General features: G+C 40.6%; 2 protein-coding genes across 3 annotated transcripts; both read left to right on the forward strand.

Moving 5' to 3' along the window:
• Positions 1 to 1,205: 1,205 nt before the first annotated feature.
• On the forward strand, positions 1,206 to 7,273 carry crtam (cytotoxic and regulatory T cell molecule). 2 transcript variants are annotated; one of them, XM_084074083.1, is made up of 11 exons: positions 1,206 to 1,290; positions 3,224 to 3,364; positions 3,562 to 3,714; positions 3,986 to 4,105; positions 4,318 to 4,482; positions 5,074 to 5,307; positions 5,794 to 5,871; positions 6,077 to 6,148; positions 6,365 to 6,508; positions 6,793 to 6,879; positions 7,011 to 7,273. In XM_084074083.1, exons 1-11 carry the CDS (start codon positions 1,245 to 1,247, stop codon positions 7,172 to 7,174), a joined length of 1,404 nt encoding a protein of 467 aa, XP_083930209.1. In that variant the 5' UTR covers positions 1,206 to 1,244; the 3' UTR covers positions 7,175 to 7,273. The 2 variants fall into 2 exon arrangements, with proteins under 2 accessions (XP_083930209.1, XP_083930210.1); XM_084074084.1 differs by having other exon boundaries at positions 1,223 to 1,290; positions 3,244 to 3,364.
• A 3,536-nt stretch (positions 7,274 to 10,809) lies between these two features.
• On the forward strand, positions 10,810 to 17,940 carry LOC311056820 (heat shock cognate 70 kDa protein). The gene is made up of 9 exons (XM_084073647.1): positions 10,810 to 10,942; positions 12,887 to 13,096; positions 13,843 to 14,048; positions 14,140 to 14,292; positions 14,429 to 14,984; positions 15,344 to 15,546; positions 15,746 to 15,944; positions 16,594 to 16,826; positions 17,524 to 17,940. The coding sequence occupies exons 2-9, from the start codon at positions 12,892 to 12,894 to the stop codon at positions 17,722 to 17,724; spliced, it is 1,956 nt and encodes a 651-aa protein (XP_083929773.1). The 5' UTR covers positions 10,810 to 10,942; positions 12,887 to 12,891; the 3' UTR covers positions 17,725 to 17,940.
• Positions 17,941 to 18,405: the final 465 nt, after the last annotated feature.

An 18,405-nucleotide genomic window follows, 5' to 3' on the forward strand; every position in this document is an offset into this window, starting at 1 on the left:
CCATCCGTTGTGCAATACTCCTGCGAACTGTAGTACACATTGTCAGCTCTGCGCAAATCACAATTTGCTTCACAGCGTTGATTTCGTTTAATCCATGAGCACAGATCTCATACTATTTGCTCCACCAGTGCCATATAAGGAGAGTTGCGTCACGTCCGTTCACTTCATCGGACCAGTCCTCTATAGAGCTTCTATTGGCGAATAGTGACAAAGCCCTGAACCGGAAGTTTACGGAATGAGCGTTTGTCACTATTTCGAGTTTACATGAACCACGTGACCAGCACTGTTTCTACCCCCTAGTTGACATAATAACTCTCCAATAGAAGGCTCTGCATTGTACGCGCTGCCACTTATGTTGGCTAAGTAAGCGGCACAAACGTGACACGAAGCTCAGCCAATCAGTGAAGCCGACAGGTCGGGTTGGCCAATCAGAGAAGCCGAGGTCCACACCCAGAGATTTGGTGCGTCCTCTGCTGACCTGCGGACAGACAGACAGAGACACAGAAACAGACAATTCATGTTTTTTCTGTTCTCAGAAACAGTTGGTCCGATTGAATTGCCACTCGGCACTGCATAGCCTACCCCCGGGTCATGGGACACAGGCGCCAAGATATGAAGGTGAATGACCATTAAAGGCTTTATAGTTGAAAAGAAGGATTTTAAATTCTATTCTGGATTTTACAGGGAGGCAATGCAGAGAGGCTAATACTGGAGAAATATGATCTATTTTCTTACAGTAGTTCTTGTCAGTACATGTACAGCAGCATTCTGGATAAGCTGAAGTGTCTTTAGAGACTTGTTGGGGCAGCCTGATTGATATTGAAAATGTTGCCTTCTAATTCAGACCTCTGAAGTAGCATACTGATCAGCAGCTTAACCAATCAGAGAACATACAAATGAGTACAGCACCCAAGACCTCATTGAAATCAATCATTGTCCTTTTAGTGACTGCTGCGTAATATGTTTATAAAGCTCTGTTTCTAAAGAATACACAACAATTGTGAAAGCGGTGAGACAATGTGCCTCAGATGTTCATAAATGGGCATACAGACATACAGAGGGGTTGTGCTCAGAATCATTTCTTACTTTAATCTGTCACGTGAGATGCGCTTGGATCAAAGCGTTTGTGGAAACCACACGCTTTATACTGTGATGTCACGGAAGGTCCCTTAGCTGTAGTACATAAAGACAAAACATTGAGGAAATGCTGCTGAGTGGAGTTCTGCGTCTACCGAAAGACAGACATGGTACGAATGCAGCAACTGACTGTCTTATCCTTGTTCATTAATGGTGAGTATTTTACCCTTTCATTATTTTATTTTTTACAATGTAAACTACTATGATGTACATGATTACAGAATAAGACTATAACCCGTAGTGAGGTTTACCTTGGGGAAATGGCTAGTTTATGTTTTAGCAGTGAATTATTTTGTTTTATCTGCAGTACAGAGCTGTTGGATGTATATTTCATTATTATGACAATACTGCACAATGTTAACTTAGACTACTGCACTATAGTGCTGTATACTGGTGAATATTCAGAGGCCCCTGGATTGACAGGGAGCCCTCAAAGATACCATTGTTTGTGCAGCAAATTTTACAAGGGTATCCAGTATGATACCCTTGTCATGCGGTCTATGACACCAACTAATGGGACCCAGAAAAGGTCTAGTATTTGTATGGAAATGTGTGGTCTGTAGTATGCCTTATTGGGATAATTTGCCATCCAAGAAACCAAACTATTTATGGAGGATTAAATATTATGCCAAAACTATTACATAAACACTTAAACAATCTTTGACTAGTGTTAAATCGACCTGTCTGGTTCTAAAAAACAAATCCTCATTTTAAATTATACACTGGCCACTCCTCATGGAAAGTAAAGCTGAAGTTATAGCCTTCTCCATCACAAAAAGCTACCACTGTCTATCAGTTATTGTCAGCAAGCAACACCATCAAGTATTTGGGACTTAACAATGCAATAGAATCTACTGTACTGTACAGTACAGTACAGTACAGTAACTGGTAAATGGTCTTTATTTATATAGTGCATTTCTAGTCAACTACTGTAAGACCCCAAAACTCTGAACCGGGAACCTTCTGGTTCCAAGACAGCCACTGTACCCGCTGAGCCACTGCCGCCCCTCTTTTACATGTGTGGGATGTGCAAAAAACATCCCACACATGTGAAAGACCTGAACATTTCTTAACCTCTTTGTGAGCATCTAAAGCCCCCCAAACATCAGTGGTGTCAAATAAATGCCCCCAGACTTGTGTTTTCCAAACACCTTGTCATTCTTGCAAGTATAGGGTAGGAATAACCAACACCCATGTGCAAAACCCAGAGCAGAGATCATGCATAGTGTACTTACCGCACCTGACCTTACTTTTCCTTTCACAACAGTCATATCATGAGGGGACTGACCACATGACTTCCTGTCAGAATAGCATGAAGATGATGAATGTGTGAAAGGGGGCTGCTTCATTTAGAGCCGTGCTACAGTGACAGAACGCTTGTTTGTTCCTTTGCTGTAACACCGCCTACACACACACACACACACACACATCAACAGTCACATGGACTGCCCTCAGTTTCCTATGTAGACCCCGGTGGCACATACTGTACATTTGTTACTGTTGGAAGAAATATGGTGGTCGTTTTTGGACACCCCTGCCTTTGGCAAATGACTCAGTTCTTTCCGTTCAATCATACTTTCATTAGTGTTGCATTGGTGACAAAGGAGCCATGATGAAGGAATACATTTAAATGATTTACTGGTTGTCATGGGGATAACACATTCATTAGGGGATCAGTACACAGTTTCACTATCAAACCAGACACTTTTCCAACAGTCAGATTGTCTACCATGTAGTTAGTCCTGGATCATGGGCTACTAAAACATCCATAGTCAAGGGAGAATGGAAAGCAATTAATTGGCAGTATGAGGCTGTACAGATACATAAGGGGTTACTGCATTGCACTGGGTAACAAATTGTAGCACCTGAACAGTCAATTGCATTGGCTCAAAATCTACAGCTCTGTATTCCCAATAACGCTGCAACACTACTCATTTACTACAATACATTACCATTCGATTCAGAAGTCCTGTGTCTGTTCATGATGTTACTCTTTCCTTTGAGCATTATTGCTGAACTAAGTTACCATTCTTTTTATGTAGTTACATTTTATCATAAAATGAAATGCTATTATTGATTGTTGCAGTATCACTTGCGGTGTGGCAGCATAAAACAGTGATGGAAGGCAGGACATTGACCCTAACATGCCCCATTAGAAATGGACACAAGAGCCACGTGGAGTGGAAGAACCCTAATGGATTTGTTATGTTCTTCAACCGAAACAAAGGTAGATATGGTACAGTATACTGTATATGTGTGTTACATTGTCTGTTTTGATATCAATATCGAGCCAATACTCATACTTAAATGGTAACGAAGAGTCTCTAATCTAAGAGTATAGGCCTGCCACACTTTGAATAGTTACTGGTAGAGTAAGCAGACTAACCGTCTTCTCTTCACCCTTCATTGATTAAACTTTCACAGCCTTGAAGGACAAACGCTACAGCATTGATAAATTGTCTGCATCAGAATTCACCATCAGTGTGTCCAACATCACCTTCAAAGATGGAGGCAACTATACATGTATTCATTACAACCACCCTACCAGAGAGAAGACTGTGGAAGTGACTGTATTAGGTATGTGGAAAAGGGGTCCCTCATGATTGGGTTCAGCAGTGGTTGCAGTGGTTACATTCAAATGCTAAAACATTGTCTGCTTGAATCGGTTTGTGTCAGTTAACTTGACAGTATGTTATTGTCACATTCAATATTTATTCTATTTTATTAATTAACTATATTACTGATTACTGATATAGGACAAGTAGGCAAATCAAATGACCTATAACCATAAAAAAAAACATTGCTACATACAAAAAATATATAAATATTTTATTTTATTTTTTTAAAGGTTATCCAAAGATGGCACTAACACGATTGAATGGAAAGCGTGTCATCAAGTGCACTGCAGCAGCAAACCACCATATTCCCAACATATACTGGCTCCTGGATAATAAGATTGAAATCACTGGTAATTTGTCAAATGAATATGCAAAATATCTAATATTACTGTAGATGCAACTCATTCATGAAAACTTAAATTAAGTGTGACAGTAAAATAGAGGGACCTCAAATATCTATCCTAAACCAGCAACATTGATCTGAGTTCATAGATATTCGACTGCGGCTCTAATAGTGGTCATTAACTTTCCTTACCTTGCAATTACTTTTCCTATCCCACAGCTCAGACCCATTCCAGTGTCGAATACGGAATAAGAAAATATACCTCAGAGGATACTTTACACATTAAGTCAGTGGAGAAAAAAAGAGTCACAGTGACATGCATTGTTCGCCATCCAGCTCTACATGGCAAAGTGCTTAGCAACTTTGTTAACATTGGACAAGCTTGTGAGTACAATTTAAACATTATGATTTCTAATATCTGACCAGATTCTGGGAAAATTAGGAGATAAATAAAGTACAATTTAAAATCATATTCCTCAAATATGAAAGTAAATTGTGTTTTTGGGAAAACTCCTGCCTGTTTTCTCCAGAAACTAAGCATAGAAGCCTGAATTTGAGGAACATGAACATGTTGTTCAACAAAACAAAACAGGGAAAGTACCGAGTTTGGTTTTCGTTGCGCCATGATGACCATGATGGCTATCATGCGAAAGTAGCTTACGTCACCAAACAATCGCCACAGTGAATTCCCTTTTCCAGTAAACAGACTGACAGTAGTATTCTGGTCACTATGCGTATCTACATATTATTATTAGATGATTGTCATTATTTTGAAAAGTTATTTCAATATTATTGTTTTTCTTTTTGTTTAATCAGACGAATACGATTAAATTCCACAATTCATAGCTATCACACACAGGCAGACATGTGATATGATATGATACTATGATAGTATTTTCTGTTTCTACAGTAATAGTGTGAACCTCGAATAGAGCGAATACTACATGATAATTTATCTAATACTCTTCTCTATAGCCCCAAAATTCCCATGGTCAATCGCAACAACATCACCTATGACTCAACCACAAAGGTCAACACACATGCCAAGAGTAACATCTCAGTGGCCTAGGACTGAGGAAACCACAGAAACACCACAGAATACAGACACATCTGGACCGTCATCAGAGGGCTCTCTGATCTTATCAACTGTTAGCTCCAGTGGACCAGAGACAATCACATATACCACTGGAATACATCTGAGCACTATTTGTGAGTAAAGCAGTTATTTTAACTAAAACTGCAAGAATTCTATGAGTTTTTGCGAGACAGACTATTTGAGAGATGTGATCCAGAAAAGGCATTATTGAATTATAGATTAATTCATATGTCTAAATTCATCAATAGCACACATAAGTTCAACCAGGAGAATTAACTTTAATGATCTCATATTTGTGAACTTACTTGACAAACGACCACATTAGGTTCTCATACAGTAGGCCTACCACAGTTCTGCTTCCTTTAACCCAAGTGAAGTGAAAGAAAAATGTGACGCTCAGTAACAACAATCAGATGATAGTTTGATTCTTTGTGCCGTTGAGATTCAAAGGCTGTTTACATTGTATTCCAACATTGCATTAACTCGAACTGACAATTAGAATGTTTATCTAGAGATGTTAAAAAATAACAGTCAACATTCATACATACTTTTGTGGTTTATTCACCACAAAGTCTTATATATTTGTTTGTTTTTTCCAGATGACTCAGAGAGCTCTCTATCTGATTCAACCTCAATAAACAACGATACTACTGTCAACAATGTAACCACCATAACAGGTATGAAGCTCGGATCAAATAGATTAACTGTGACCATTGAGATAGGGATCTACTGTAGACTAAATTTCAACCACTTACACCAGTCATCTTTGGGTACCACCATCTAGTGGTGAATCACCATGTCTACAATTAAGCAGTTTCATTTTGACAGCCTCCTGGCCTGCATTGAAAGTCTAACATGATGATTCTTCTTAATTCTGAACAGGTCAGACACATGTAGATGAGGTAACAAATAGAACCACAACGCATAATGGTACATCAAGCAACATAACCATTGGTAAGTCATCGTCAGCAGCTCGGTTCAGAGACAAAAATGGCAATTAGATCATTATATAAGATTATACATACATACATTAGTGTGTATACACAGTACAATCCTCAGTGTTCATTTATTCCATTTGTAACTCAGAGTTAAATCAATACTCTGTAGATTGATTATGTCTGACCGAAACACAGGGTAACATGAGTGTATTATGTTTCTGTTCATTCCCAGATAGCTTTGATGAGCTGGCAAGGCAGAAAGGAAATGGTTCAACTGTGCTAGTCTTTCTGGTGACATGCCTGATATTTTCACTTTTAGTGGTAGTCATTTTCTTTGTTATCAAACTCAGGAGAGCGCACATCCTCTGGAAAAGAGGTAAGTGAACATGCACTTGCTCATTTTCTATACTGATAGTCAACAGGTGTTGCACAAAGCTGGTGTAGAACCTGTCTCAGAATCTAAAAGCCCAATGTAAAATCATCACATGTTTTTGGGGGTTTCTCATTGCTAAATCCAAAATAGTTCACATGAATATGTTCAACTTACTAGAAAAAGAAAGACATACAATTAAGATACAATTAAGACATTGGTTTGTGTGCATCCGTTTCATGTTATGCCATTCTGAAATAAAAAATATTTTGTTATTCCCATTCCTACAGAAAATGAAGAATCAGATCAGTCAGTGGATAGCAGTAAATCAAAATCAAGCCATGAAGAGAAGCAAGCCCAGGGGCAAAAGCGCAGAGGTAAAATATTAGCCTGACCAAAACAAATACAGAAAGGGCCTTACAGTAGTCATGGACAAGTGGAAGATGTGGCTCATGCTTTTTTAACTATTGTTTTTATATCATTTGTTGTGAAACGTTTTCCCCTGCAGGTCTTTTCAACACAGGACTCACAACATATGTCATTCAGGAGCCAACAAAGATAACACCAAATACTACTGAAGAGTCAGCAGCTGAAAGTATACAAAAGGATACTGATATCACCCCACAAACAGATGGGTCTGTCAATGCACATATTAAAGAGACAGAACTGTGACATTGTTGTGAATATTCCCATAATGAGTTTCCTGTAAATACTGTATATTTATATGATTTTTATTTTATTATTTATAAGAATGTTATGTTGTTTAGGCCTATGTAAATGTATTGCTTTTAGTATTAAAGTTTTCATTTAAAAACAACTATATTATGAGAAATCTTATTGGTTTTTGTGCAGTAATTGTTCAAATTTTAGTTTTTCATGACAGCTGAATAGAATGTCACATGACATCTCATTTTTGCTCTTTCACATTTCAGGTACAATACGTAGGCCTACATTTGTATATAGAGTCTGACTAAAATTTTGTTTCAGCTACACATTTTAACATGATCTCAAACCCATTACATAACCGATTGGGCTTATACTTCTTGCGTTGTTGTTTAATATTGTAAAATTAGACGCAAAATTCACTGATTCTGACCCCCATCCACATGGGTCCTTGGGGAGGTTCAAGGGGTCCCCAGGTTAATAGTTGATATTAAACTGGGGATTAATAGTTAGGAACCAGATAGACCCTTTTACAGATCCATTTTTTTTTTTACACTTTCAGAGTTAAATTAACACTGAATATTTTACAGCATAGATTGGGATCCCAGTCGAGATGAAAAAATAAATAAAAAACTTAACAGTGTCTAGCCTTAATGAATACCAAAGTGTGCATTTAGTATTTCCCTTTATCAATGAGTAATTTATAAGTAATTTATGCATTATCAATGAGTGAGCCACTTTATAGGAAACCATGTGGTTTTACATACCGTATACCAGTGGTTCTCAACCTTCTAAAAAAAATCATATTTCAACTGGGTACCCCCCCACCCTGATAAGCACTTGGAATTGTAGGAGTTGAGGCATTACATTTTGTTTGACTCGGTTCCACAGACACATATGGTGAAAATAACGGATCTGATCTGAGGCGTTGTGAGCATGTAGATCAGTTATTTTCAAAAAATGTGCCTCTTTCTCAGGTAATATCTTTGCAGTATTAAAAAGATCTTAAAAGTCATTAAATTGTAACTTTAGAAATGTGCAGATACCCTGTATACACTTTAGTCTAGATGGAAAGTGGGGTCCATGCGCATAGGGTGGACTGTTTTCCACCACCTGAATTTTCATCATCCTTGAAGTGTTTATTTTAAGATTCTGCCAGGTAAAAGGCTGAAATAATGTCCCATGAGGTTATTTTTTAACCCTTTATTACACATCCTGAAACCAAACCTGAAAATGTAAGAAATAGAAAAGAGCATAACTTTTGAAGGAAACAACCAGAGTCAAGTAAAATAAAATAAATCCCATACAATTTGGGAATTAGGAATAAAGTGGTTATTATTAAGATTCAAGCACATCTTGACTCTATATTAGGCTACAGGACAAAAACAGCACCAAAAAAAGGAGCAGAAAATATCACATATATATTTCTGTTTTTACTAAATAGTTCTTACCAACTGCATTTTCTTAATCCTTGAAGTTAAATCCTTGAAGCTATTAAAATTGGTATTATCACTATCCAAGCATATCTTGACTCTATTTTAGGGCAAAAAAACAACAATTGAGCCAACAATGTTCAGATTACTATATTTGTCAGATCTATATTTGTCTTTTTACTATTATTGATTGTTTCCTTGCCGACCATTTTCTCATAATCCTTGGAGTGTGTATTTAAAGGTTCTGCCTGGTACTAGCCCCACAAACAGTGTGTGTGTGCTCAGGGCCATATATGTTAGTGCACTGTGGTTGGGAAGCCTTGTGGCTTGCATTGCCTTCAAGTGTTGGTTCTACAGAATTGCTTGGGGGGCGGTGAAAACAAGTGCTCCTTCTCCAATTTCCCTGGTTCTCCAATTTCCCTGGTTCTCCAATTTCCCTGTAACATATACAAATAAAATGTACATTCTTACCGGTACTTACTTACTTCACCACACTACAAGTTAATAAGAGTTGTTGAACATGTTTCACCAGGCAGTTCATGTCATTTGTTAATGAGGTAATCAAACGTGGCACTGCACTGGCTATGACGACATTAGAGACTATGGATGATGATGGTGGTGCTGTTGTTCCCCAAATGGAAGGACATTTCTAAGACTAGCCTGCTCTTAAACATATAGGGTGTCTGCCTCCTGGACCAAACCTCAAAGATGGTTCCACAGGAGAGGAGCCTGATAGTTGAAAGTTCTCTCTTGGAGATTCTAGGACCCACAAAGTAACCCTTCATAGCCTGAATGCAGGGACGCACACAAGTATTTATTAAAAAAGACAAATATAGATGTAATCTGAACATTCTTGGCTCAGTTTTTTCAAATTTTGCCATACAATAGAGTCAAAATATGCTTGAATCTTAATAATACCAATTTCAATTAATTTATTGAGTCCAAATTGTATGGGAAATGTGTTCATTTGTATGTTTTTGTATACGTTTTGCTATGTTTCCATTTTTGGATTTGGGTAGGATATGTGTGATAAAAATCAACCCTGTGGAACATTATTTCAGTCTGGTACATGGCAGAATCTTAAAATACACACTTCAAGGATCAATCAAATGCAGTTAGTAAGAGAAAGTATTTAGTAAATGCTGTGCTGTTTTTGTCCTGTAGACTATAATAGAGCCGAGATGTGCTTGAATCTTAATAACCACTGTAATGAATTCCTTGGGTCCAAACTGTATGGGATAATAATAATGATTATTTTGTCTCTGGTTGTGTGTCCTTCAAAAGTTGGGGTCTTTTCTATTTCTTCCATTTTCAGGTTTGGGTTCAGGATATGTGTAACAAAGGGTTAAAATGAATCCCATGGGACATTATTTCAACCTGTTACCTGATAGAATCTTAAAATACACACCTCAAGGATGAAAAAAAAACAGGTGGCAGGAAGAAATCCACCCTATGCGCGTGGACCCCACTTTTCATCTAGACCATTGGTTCTCAAAGTGGGGTCCGGGGACCCCCAGGGGTACTTGGGGGGGTTCCAGGGGGTCCCCAGCTAAATGATGGATAGGAACCAAATGGACCCTTATGGGTCTGTAACTCTGAGAGTTAAATTAACATTGATTTTACAATATAAATTGGGGTCCCAGAGATAGAAATGCCATTAAATGGGGGTCCGTAGCCCTAATACATGTCAAACTGGCGGGGGTCCTTGAAATTAAAATGGTTGAGAATCACTGCTAGAGAGCCGTAAAAATCTTCTCTTATGGGGATCCCTGGCTTATCTTTTCAAATGGGGGTCCGCGGGCTAATAAGTGTCAATTTGGGGGTCCTTGACAAGAAAAGGTTTGAGAACCACTGATCTAGACTACTACTTATACTATAATGTTGGTTTGTTTACTGTTGAGTGAAAAAAACAATGTTGCACATTAAAGCTAATCATCTGGGGACCCCCCTGGGGGTCCCGATCCACAGGTTGAGAACCACTGCTGTATACAATGGAGTAGTAGTACTACAATGTAACTCAGTCAAAAATGAAACTCAGGCAGCCGACGAAAGAAAGGAGGAGACTCCTAACAGGAAGTGGGAGGGACGTAAAGCAAAGTCACATGGCGATTGGCTTACCACATGTACTGCCTGGTGACGTCAGGGTCAGGTGATTGGTTGGATCGCTGAGAAACAGCCTCGGCCTCGGCGTGTGATTGGCTGCTCTGGCCACAGATATAGAAGACCCACTGGCTGCCTTCCCTCTTTCACTCTCTCAGGCTCCAGGCGAACAGCAGCAGCTTCGCCACTGCGCAACTCGACCAATAACACCATTTTCATCATCAGCGGCTGCTTCCAATATTTGGTGAGTCTCTCATCATATTTCATTATTTTTCTTCTGTGTGTGAACAAGAAACAGCAGTGTTGTTTTGAACTTCTTCCACGTGTTTCAAACGGTGAAGCTGAACAGTAAACGGGAGGGTTTAACAATGATCGCATTGTATTCGCCCTGGTGCAGAGCGTTGGTGTGTTCTCTCAACGCCCTGCCAGGCGCGCTGCTCTGCTCAGACCAAAATTCCCCCTCGTGCGAGGACTCCGTCTTTAGTAAACATGAACAACTATTTCGCTACTAGCCGAAAAGCCAGTTTTGGTCGTTAGAAGTCTATTCCCCAGGGTGGGAAGCCTTTCAGGACCCCACCTTCTCTGTATAATACACTTTTTGGGCAGAAAATAAAATATGTCCGCCAGATGGAAATTATTTTATTTACTCCACTGCGCCCTCTACAGATCTGGTCAATGGTAATTTATATTGAGTAGATCTGTAGAGGGCGCAGTGGAGTAAATGTACATTACTTATTTTCTGCCCAAAAAGTGTATTATACAGTGAAGGTGGGTCCTAAGAGGCTTACCACCCCGGAGAATAGACTTCCAACAACACAAAACTGCCCTGTTTTGAGGAGTAGCGAAATGGGTTTCCTTTTTTACTGGAGTTTGAGACCTCGCACGGTAATGGAATTTCGGTCCATGAGAATAGCAGCGCGTCTGGCAGAGTGATAGCAAGAACTCGATAACTCTCTGGACCAGAGCTATGTTTAACAATGGCCTGTATTGTGTTTGCTTGGAAAAAAATCCAGACGGTAGTTCAACAAAACGTTAGGAAGACAAGACAACCGGTTTATTGTCTTGAGATCCACCGACATATTGAATTGGCCTACAACAATTACAAGATTGCATCAATGCATTGCGAAATGACTGTTGGTTGCGACTGAGAGCCGGCAGAACGCTCGACAAGAAGCTGTAGAATGTTCTAGAACATCTCCTTTCACCACGTGGTCTGAGCCCCGCCATTAATGGGAATCTCTTGTTGTTACCCCACAAGGAGATCCGCGGCCCAAAGCATCGTGTCCCTTACTTGATGTCCCTTTAAGTGAGCAAATCAATGTATTTACGTTCATTTTACTTTAAGGCCTAACTCAAAAGACGATTTGGCCTTTTAATTTAAATTAAACTTTATTTTACCCGTGTCAGATTATGTTGGAGACATGATCTACAGCCCATGTTGGGTTTTAATGGTATGTTTACTTCATATATTTTGACTAGCTAGATTGGCAACATTGGGATCTCATTTGCCGTTGAAATGTGACCTGCCCTCGATGACCTGCTGACTGGCTGTCTAAATGATATCATTTGATAAAATGGAACATCGTTGATGGTGTAATGTTTAGTACGATGCCAGAAGGCAGGATGCCAGAAAACAGCAGGCACGTCACTACTCATGAATATCACTATTGGCTGGGATTCGGTGTAGCTTGGTTGCCATCCAGCGTTAAACTGTTGCAAATGTGGTCCCTCGCCATTTTGGGCTTTGTGAGGAAGTAGCAACTGTTTCCTGTTTGACCTCATGAATGGGCGGGAACTGGTAAAGAGTTGTCAGTTGCTTCAAATGTCACATTGACACACCCAGGCCATAACGTACTCGTACCATACAGATTCCTCAAACATAAAGTTCCAAATTGCAGTTTAAAATGGGCTGGATCACTGTGATGACGTTTTTTCCTGCCTTTCGTAGTTTCCACCAGAGGTTGAAAGACCAAAGATGGCATTAAACCTTCCTTGGATGTCTGAGTGATCAAGTAGACATAGGAGTGCTAGTGACAAGTGTGATCCCAACAGAAAACATATTTTGAGTCCAATGCAGACCCAACATAGTAGGCTACAACTTTAATGGCTGGCAGAGCAAATTGTGACTTTGGAGTTTGTAATGGCAATGCACTTTCTACAATCTCTGTACGTTATGATGTTCTTTCAGGAAACATGTCTAAGGGACCAGCAGTGGGCATTGACCTGGGAACCACCTACTCCTGTGTGGGTGTATTCCAGCATGGCAAGGTTGAGATCATTGCCAACGACCAGGGCAACAGGACCACACCCAGTTATGTGGCCTTCACAGACTCCGAGAGGCTCATCGGAGATGCCGCCAAGAATCAGGTTGCCATGAACCCCTGCAACACAGTCTTCGGTAAGGGTTCAGTCTTAATCCTTACATGTCGATCAGAAGGTGTGGTCTATCTGGAGACAGTCCTCACCTTCACCCATTTAACCTCTTATGTCCTATTTAGTACTTGTCCCATTTATATATTTAAAATAAATGACAAATGGGGTGATCTACAAGCTCACCTCAAGCAGCAAAGCTACACGAGGAATGGGGACACCAGGTAGTAAGCATTTTGATTACCCACTGGGTAATATTAAAGCTGCACTTCAATGCATAAACTTTCCAGGGATTCAACCCCAAGCCTTCTGTACAGAATTTCAACCAGTGAGCGGAGACAGGCTGCCTGCTTATTGCAGGGTACAGGGTAGCTTTCGAGTTGGGCAATACACCACTTTTGAATCGCCTGAACACCACCCCAAAAATCTGCGGATGTACTAGTTATATTGTATTAAAGTACTCTACCATACAGATTCCTCAAACGTTTAATTAAAGTTCCAAATTGCAGTTTAAAATGGTCTGGATCACTGTGATGACGTTTTTTCCTGCCTTTCGTAGTTTCCACCAGAGGTTGAAAGACCAAAGATGGCATTAAACCTTCCTTGGATGTCTGAGTGATCAAGTAGAAATGGGGCTGTGGCAACTAATGGATCAATTGGAAAAACATTATTAAAATGGCTTCTCAGTTGATGGAACAAAGTAATAAATGGTTGCGGCTGTAGTATAAATGGCCTCAACGTGACGTGACTAATATTTTCTGACACTCTTTGCAGATGCCAAGAGACTGATTGGTCGCCGGTTTGATGATGGAGTTGTGCAGTCGGACATGAAGCACTGGCCATTTACAGTGGTCAACGACAACACCCGCCCCAAAGTCCAGGTTGATTACAAGGGCGAGACAAAGTCATTCTACCCAGAGGAGATTTCGTCAATGGTGCTGGTGAAGATGAAGGAAATTGCTGAAGCTTATCTCGGAAAGGTGGGTTTCAAGTGGCTTAAAGGCGGTGTGTGTAATGTGGCGTTGTTCAAGAAAGTAATGGAAGTGACTGGATTGTTTGTTCTCTCCCCAGACTGTAAACAATGCAGTCGTCACAGTGCCTGCATACTTCAATGACTCTCAGCGCCAGGCCACCAAGGATGCTGGCACCATCTCGGGTCTGAATGTTCTCCGTATCATCAATGAGCCAACAGCTGCTGCCATTGCTTATGGGTTGGACAAAAAGGTATTCAACTTATTCCCCTTTTGCACAGTACTGTGAACATGATCAAAATGCACCTAAATTGTCCTTTGCACAGTGCTGCTTTAAAAAAAAATACTGGATCTGTTTAGTGCTGCTCTAACTATAATCTTATTTTCAGGTTGGTGCTGAGAGAAACGTGCTCATCTTCGACCTCGGTGGTGGTACTTTTGATGTGTCCATCTTGACTATTGAGGATGGCATTTTTGAAGTAAAGTCCACTGCTGGAGACACTCATCTTGGAGGGGAAGATTTTGACAACCGCATGGTCAACCACTTCATTGCAGAGTTCAAGCGCAAATACAAAAAGGACATCAGTGACAATAAGAGGGCTGTCCGGCGTCTACGCACCGCATGTGAGAGGGCGAAGCGCACCCTGTCTTCCAGCACTCAGGCCAGCATTGAGATCGACTCTCTGTACGAGGGAGTCGATTTCTATACTTCCATCACCAGGGCTCGTTTTGAGGAGCTGAACGCTGATCTCTTCCGTGGCACTTTGGACCCCGTGGAGAAGTCACTCCGTGATGCCAAGATGGACAAGGGTGCTGTCCATGACATTGTTTTGGTTGGTGGTTCCACTCGCATTCCCAAGATCCAGAAACTGCTGCAAGACTTCTTCAATGGCAAGGAGCTCAACAAAAGCATCAACCCTGATGAAGCTGTGGCCTATGGAGCTGGTGAGTTGTGGCTTCTATTTCAAGTGCAAGACTACCAGTCTTTCCGCACAGACTGTTTGTAAGTGGGGGGTGGTATAGGCTGGATCACTGTGATGACGTTTATTCCTGCCTTTCGTAGTTTCCACCAGAGGTTGAAAGACCAAAGATGGCACAAAACCTTCCTTGGATGTCTGAGTGATCAAACTAAAACTTCATGGGGGGGGGGGGGGGTGTACAGAATAATGTTCTTGAACACATTATGTAATTATGCACTAAACACTGGCTGTAGATTTGAATTTAGACATTGCACACTGTCCATTCATAACGACTTCATACGAAGTACATGACCATTTTAAACGGTACGCATTTGTCATCCACAGCTGTGCAGGCAGCCATCTTGTCTGGTGACAAGTCTGAGAACGTCCAGGACCTGCTTCTTCTGGATGTGACCCCCCTGTCCCTGGGTATTGAGACCGCTGGAGGTGTCATGACTGTCCTGATCAAACGTAACACCACTATCCCCACCAAGCAGACCCAGACCTTCACCACGTACTCGGACAACCAGCCTGGTGTGCTCATTCAGGTGAGGAACATGTCTTCTCCCAGTAACTTTGTGTATCGCTATGATGACGTTTATTCCTGCCTTTCGTAGTTTCCACCAGAGGTTGAAAGACCAAAGATGGCACAAAACCTTCCTTGGATGTCTGAGCGATTCCCATAGATATTGTTTGTCATATCTGTTCATTTGTACATGTGGCTCTAACGTTCCATGCATCCCACAGGTATTTGAGGGTGAGCGTGCCATGACCAAGGACAACAACTTGCTGGGCAAGTTTGAGCTCTGTGGAATTCCCCCTGCGCCCCGTGGTGTCCCTCAGATTGAAGTCACCTTCGACATAGATGCTAACGGCATCATGAATGTGTCTGCTGCTGACAAGAGCACTGGAAAGGAGAACAAGATTACCATCACAAACGACAAAGGTACTTAGACATTACAATGGCAACAGTTGTTTACTTGGAACATTTTTATTAGTTTGCAGAATGTCTACCAGTGAGCAGAGACCGACTGCCTGCTTAATGCAGGGTAGCTATTGAGTTGTGCACTACACCACTTGTCAATCACCTGAACACCACCCCAAACAACTGCAGATGTACTAGTTTTATTGTATGAACATACTCTACCATACACATTCCTCAAACCAAACCTCTCATTAAAGTTCCAGATTGCAGTTTAAAATAGGCTGGATCACTGTGATGACGTTTTTTCCTGCCTTTCGTAGTTTCCACCAGAGGTTGAAAGACCAAAGATGGCATTAAACCTTCCTTGGATGTCTGAGTGATCAAGTAGAAATAGGGCTGTTGCAGTTGAACTAATTGATCAATTAGAAAAATATTATGACTGTCCTTCTCAGTTGATGGAAAGTAATCTAAAGAACAATTAAAAGTAATAAATGGTTGCAGCTGTGATAGCCTCAACGTTAGTTTACTAGAGATTTTCTGACAGGCTTTGCAAAGGCCATGAGACTGATCGGTTGCTGGTTTGACGATAGAGTTGTGCAGTCAGACATGAAGCACAGGCCTTTTTTTTATCATTAGTTTGACACTGTATTCTATTGTCTTGTGTACCCAGGTCGTCTCAGTAAAGAGGATATTGAGCGCATGGTCCAGGATGCTGAGAAATACAAGGCTGAGGATGATGTCCAGCGTGACAAGGTGTCCTCAAAAAATTCTCTGGAGTCTTACGCCTTCAACATGAAGTCTACCGTAGAGGATGAAAAGCTTGCTGGTAAAATCAGTGATGAGGACAAGCAGAAGATCTTGGACAAGTGCAATGAAGTCATCAGCTGGCTGGACAAGAACCAGGTATGAATGTATACATGTTTGTGTAGTACTTGCCCTTGTGAAGCATTACAGAATGCCTGCTTAACCCATTTAGACCAGAGGCCGTTTTTTTAAACTCCTAAATAAGTTCAGATAAATTCTATTTTTGATTAAAAGAAAACAATTAATTCCTGTTGCTATATACATGGCAACATCTAAAATGACACGGATGATTTCCTGGTTTTAAAGGTATAACGTATAGGCTTTCCTGGTCTTCATGGGTTAATGCAGGGTAACTTTTCAGTTGTGAAATATACTACCACGAACAACTGCAGATGTACTAGTTTAATTGTATTAACATATTCTACAATACAGATTCCTCCAACGTTTCATTAAAGTTCCAAATTGTAGTTTAAAATAGGCTGGATCACTGTGATGACGTTTATTCCTGCCTTTCGTAGTTTCCACCAGAGGTTGAAAGACCAAAGATGGCACAAAACCTTCCTTGGATGTCTGAGTGATCAAGTAGAATTGGGACTGGCAGTTGAACTAAATTTCTCAAGTTGAAAAATAGTATGAAAATGTGCTTCTCACTTGATGGCAAAGTAATCTATAGAATAATTAACAAAAGCAATAAATAGTTGTGGCTGTAGTTAAAAATAGCCTCATTACATGGATTAGTTGCCCCTGAGCAATATGTTAGGCTTAACCTTTCCATTCCCCTTGCTTTTCGTTGCAGACTGCAGAGAGGGAAGAGTATGAGCATCAGCAAAAAGAGCTGGAGAAGGTGTGCAACCCCATCATCACCAAACTCTACCAGAGTGCTGGGGGCATGCCAGGCGGGATGCCTGAAGGTATGCCTGGTGGCTTCCCTGGAGCAGGCGGTGCCGCTCCCGGTGGCGGCGGATCCTCCGGACCAACCATTGAGGAGGTTGACTAAACATTCCTCACTAGCAACTACCTCCTGAGAGAAGAAGTTCAACCCTCATAGTTCAAGATGGCAGTTGAGCTACAGAGTGCCAATTTTAAAATGGGGGTTTAATGTTTGTTTTTTGAACAGGCAACAGTTTTGTTTTGTTTGCACAACGAGCTGTCAATTTAATTTTAACACAGAATGTTTTCTACTGTCTTGACTAAATAAAATATGACAACCCTCTACCCTAGTTTTGACTTTTAATTTGATTTTTACCTGAGTTTTGTAGGTGAGAACTAAGTAAATGTTGGACTACGTATATTGCCAAGATGCATGTTCAGTATTTAAAGGGGGTTTAAAACGCTGGAACCCTGCAACTAATCAAATAATAACATGACTACTGTGGCCCTGGACACTTCTATCTACACCAGTTGTTGATTTCTAGCCTGGCATGTTCAACTGCTGTAGTTTTTCAGCTGAACCTGTAAAAAAAATCAACCTACAGATTCCTAGCCCTTTAGGGAGGCCATGATCATCCATGCAAAGCATTATGATGTGAGCATCCACAGTTATAGTAGTCATGTAGACGGCCATCTGCCTGGGTTGGAACGACTTATATAACTTAACTACCCCTCATACTTCATGTGTCCAGGGTGTGATGGGATATCGTTAGAATAAGTGTTAAGTAGCCATACTCTGATCATTAGT

Source organism: Gymnoscopelus microlampas, assembly GCF_963454915.1.
Source record: "Gymnoscopelus microlampas genome assembly, chromosome: 12".
Taxonomy (NCBI): domain Eukaryota; kingdom Metazoa; phylum Chordata; class Actinopteri; order Myctophiformes; family Myctophidae; genus Gymnoscopelus; species Gymnoscopelus microlampas.

Coding starts and splice junctions, on each gene's coding strand:
- LOC311056820 (XM_084073647.1), top strand. CDS start 12,892: ATGTCTAAGGGACCAGCAGTGGGCATTGACCTGGGAACCACCTACTCC. Junction 13,097..13,842: donor CCCCTGCAACACAGTCTTCG/GTAAGGGTTCAG, acceptor CACTCTTTGCAG/ATGCCAAGAGACTGATTGGT. Junction 14,049..14,139: donor CTGAAGCTTATCTCGGAAAG/GTGGGTTTCAAG, acceptor TTCTCTCCCCAG/ACTGTAAACAATGCAGTCGT.
- crtam (XM_084074083.1), top strand. CDS start 1,245: ATGGTACGAATGCAGCAACTGACTGTCTTATCCTTGTTCATTAATG. Junction 1,291..3,223: donor CTTATCCTTGTTCATTAATG/GTGAGTATTTTA, acceptor TGATTGTTGCAG/TATCACTTGCGGTGTGGCAG. Junction 6,509..6,792: donor GCACATCCTCTGGAAAAGAG/GTAAGTGAACAT, acceptor CCATTCCTACAG/AAAATGAAGAATCAGATCAG.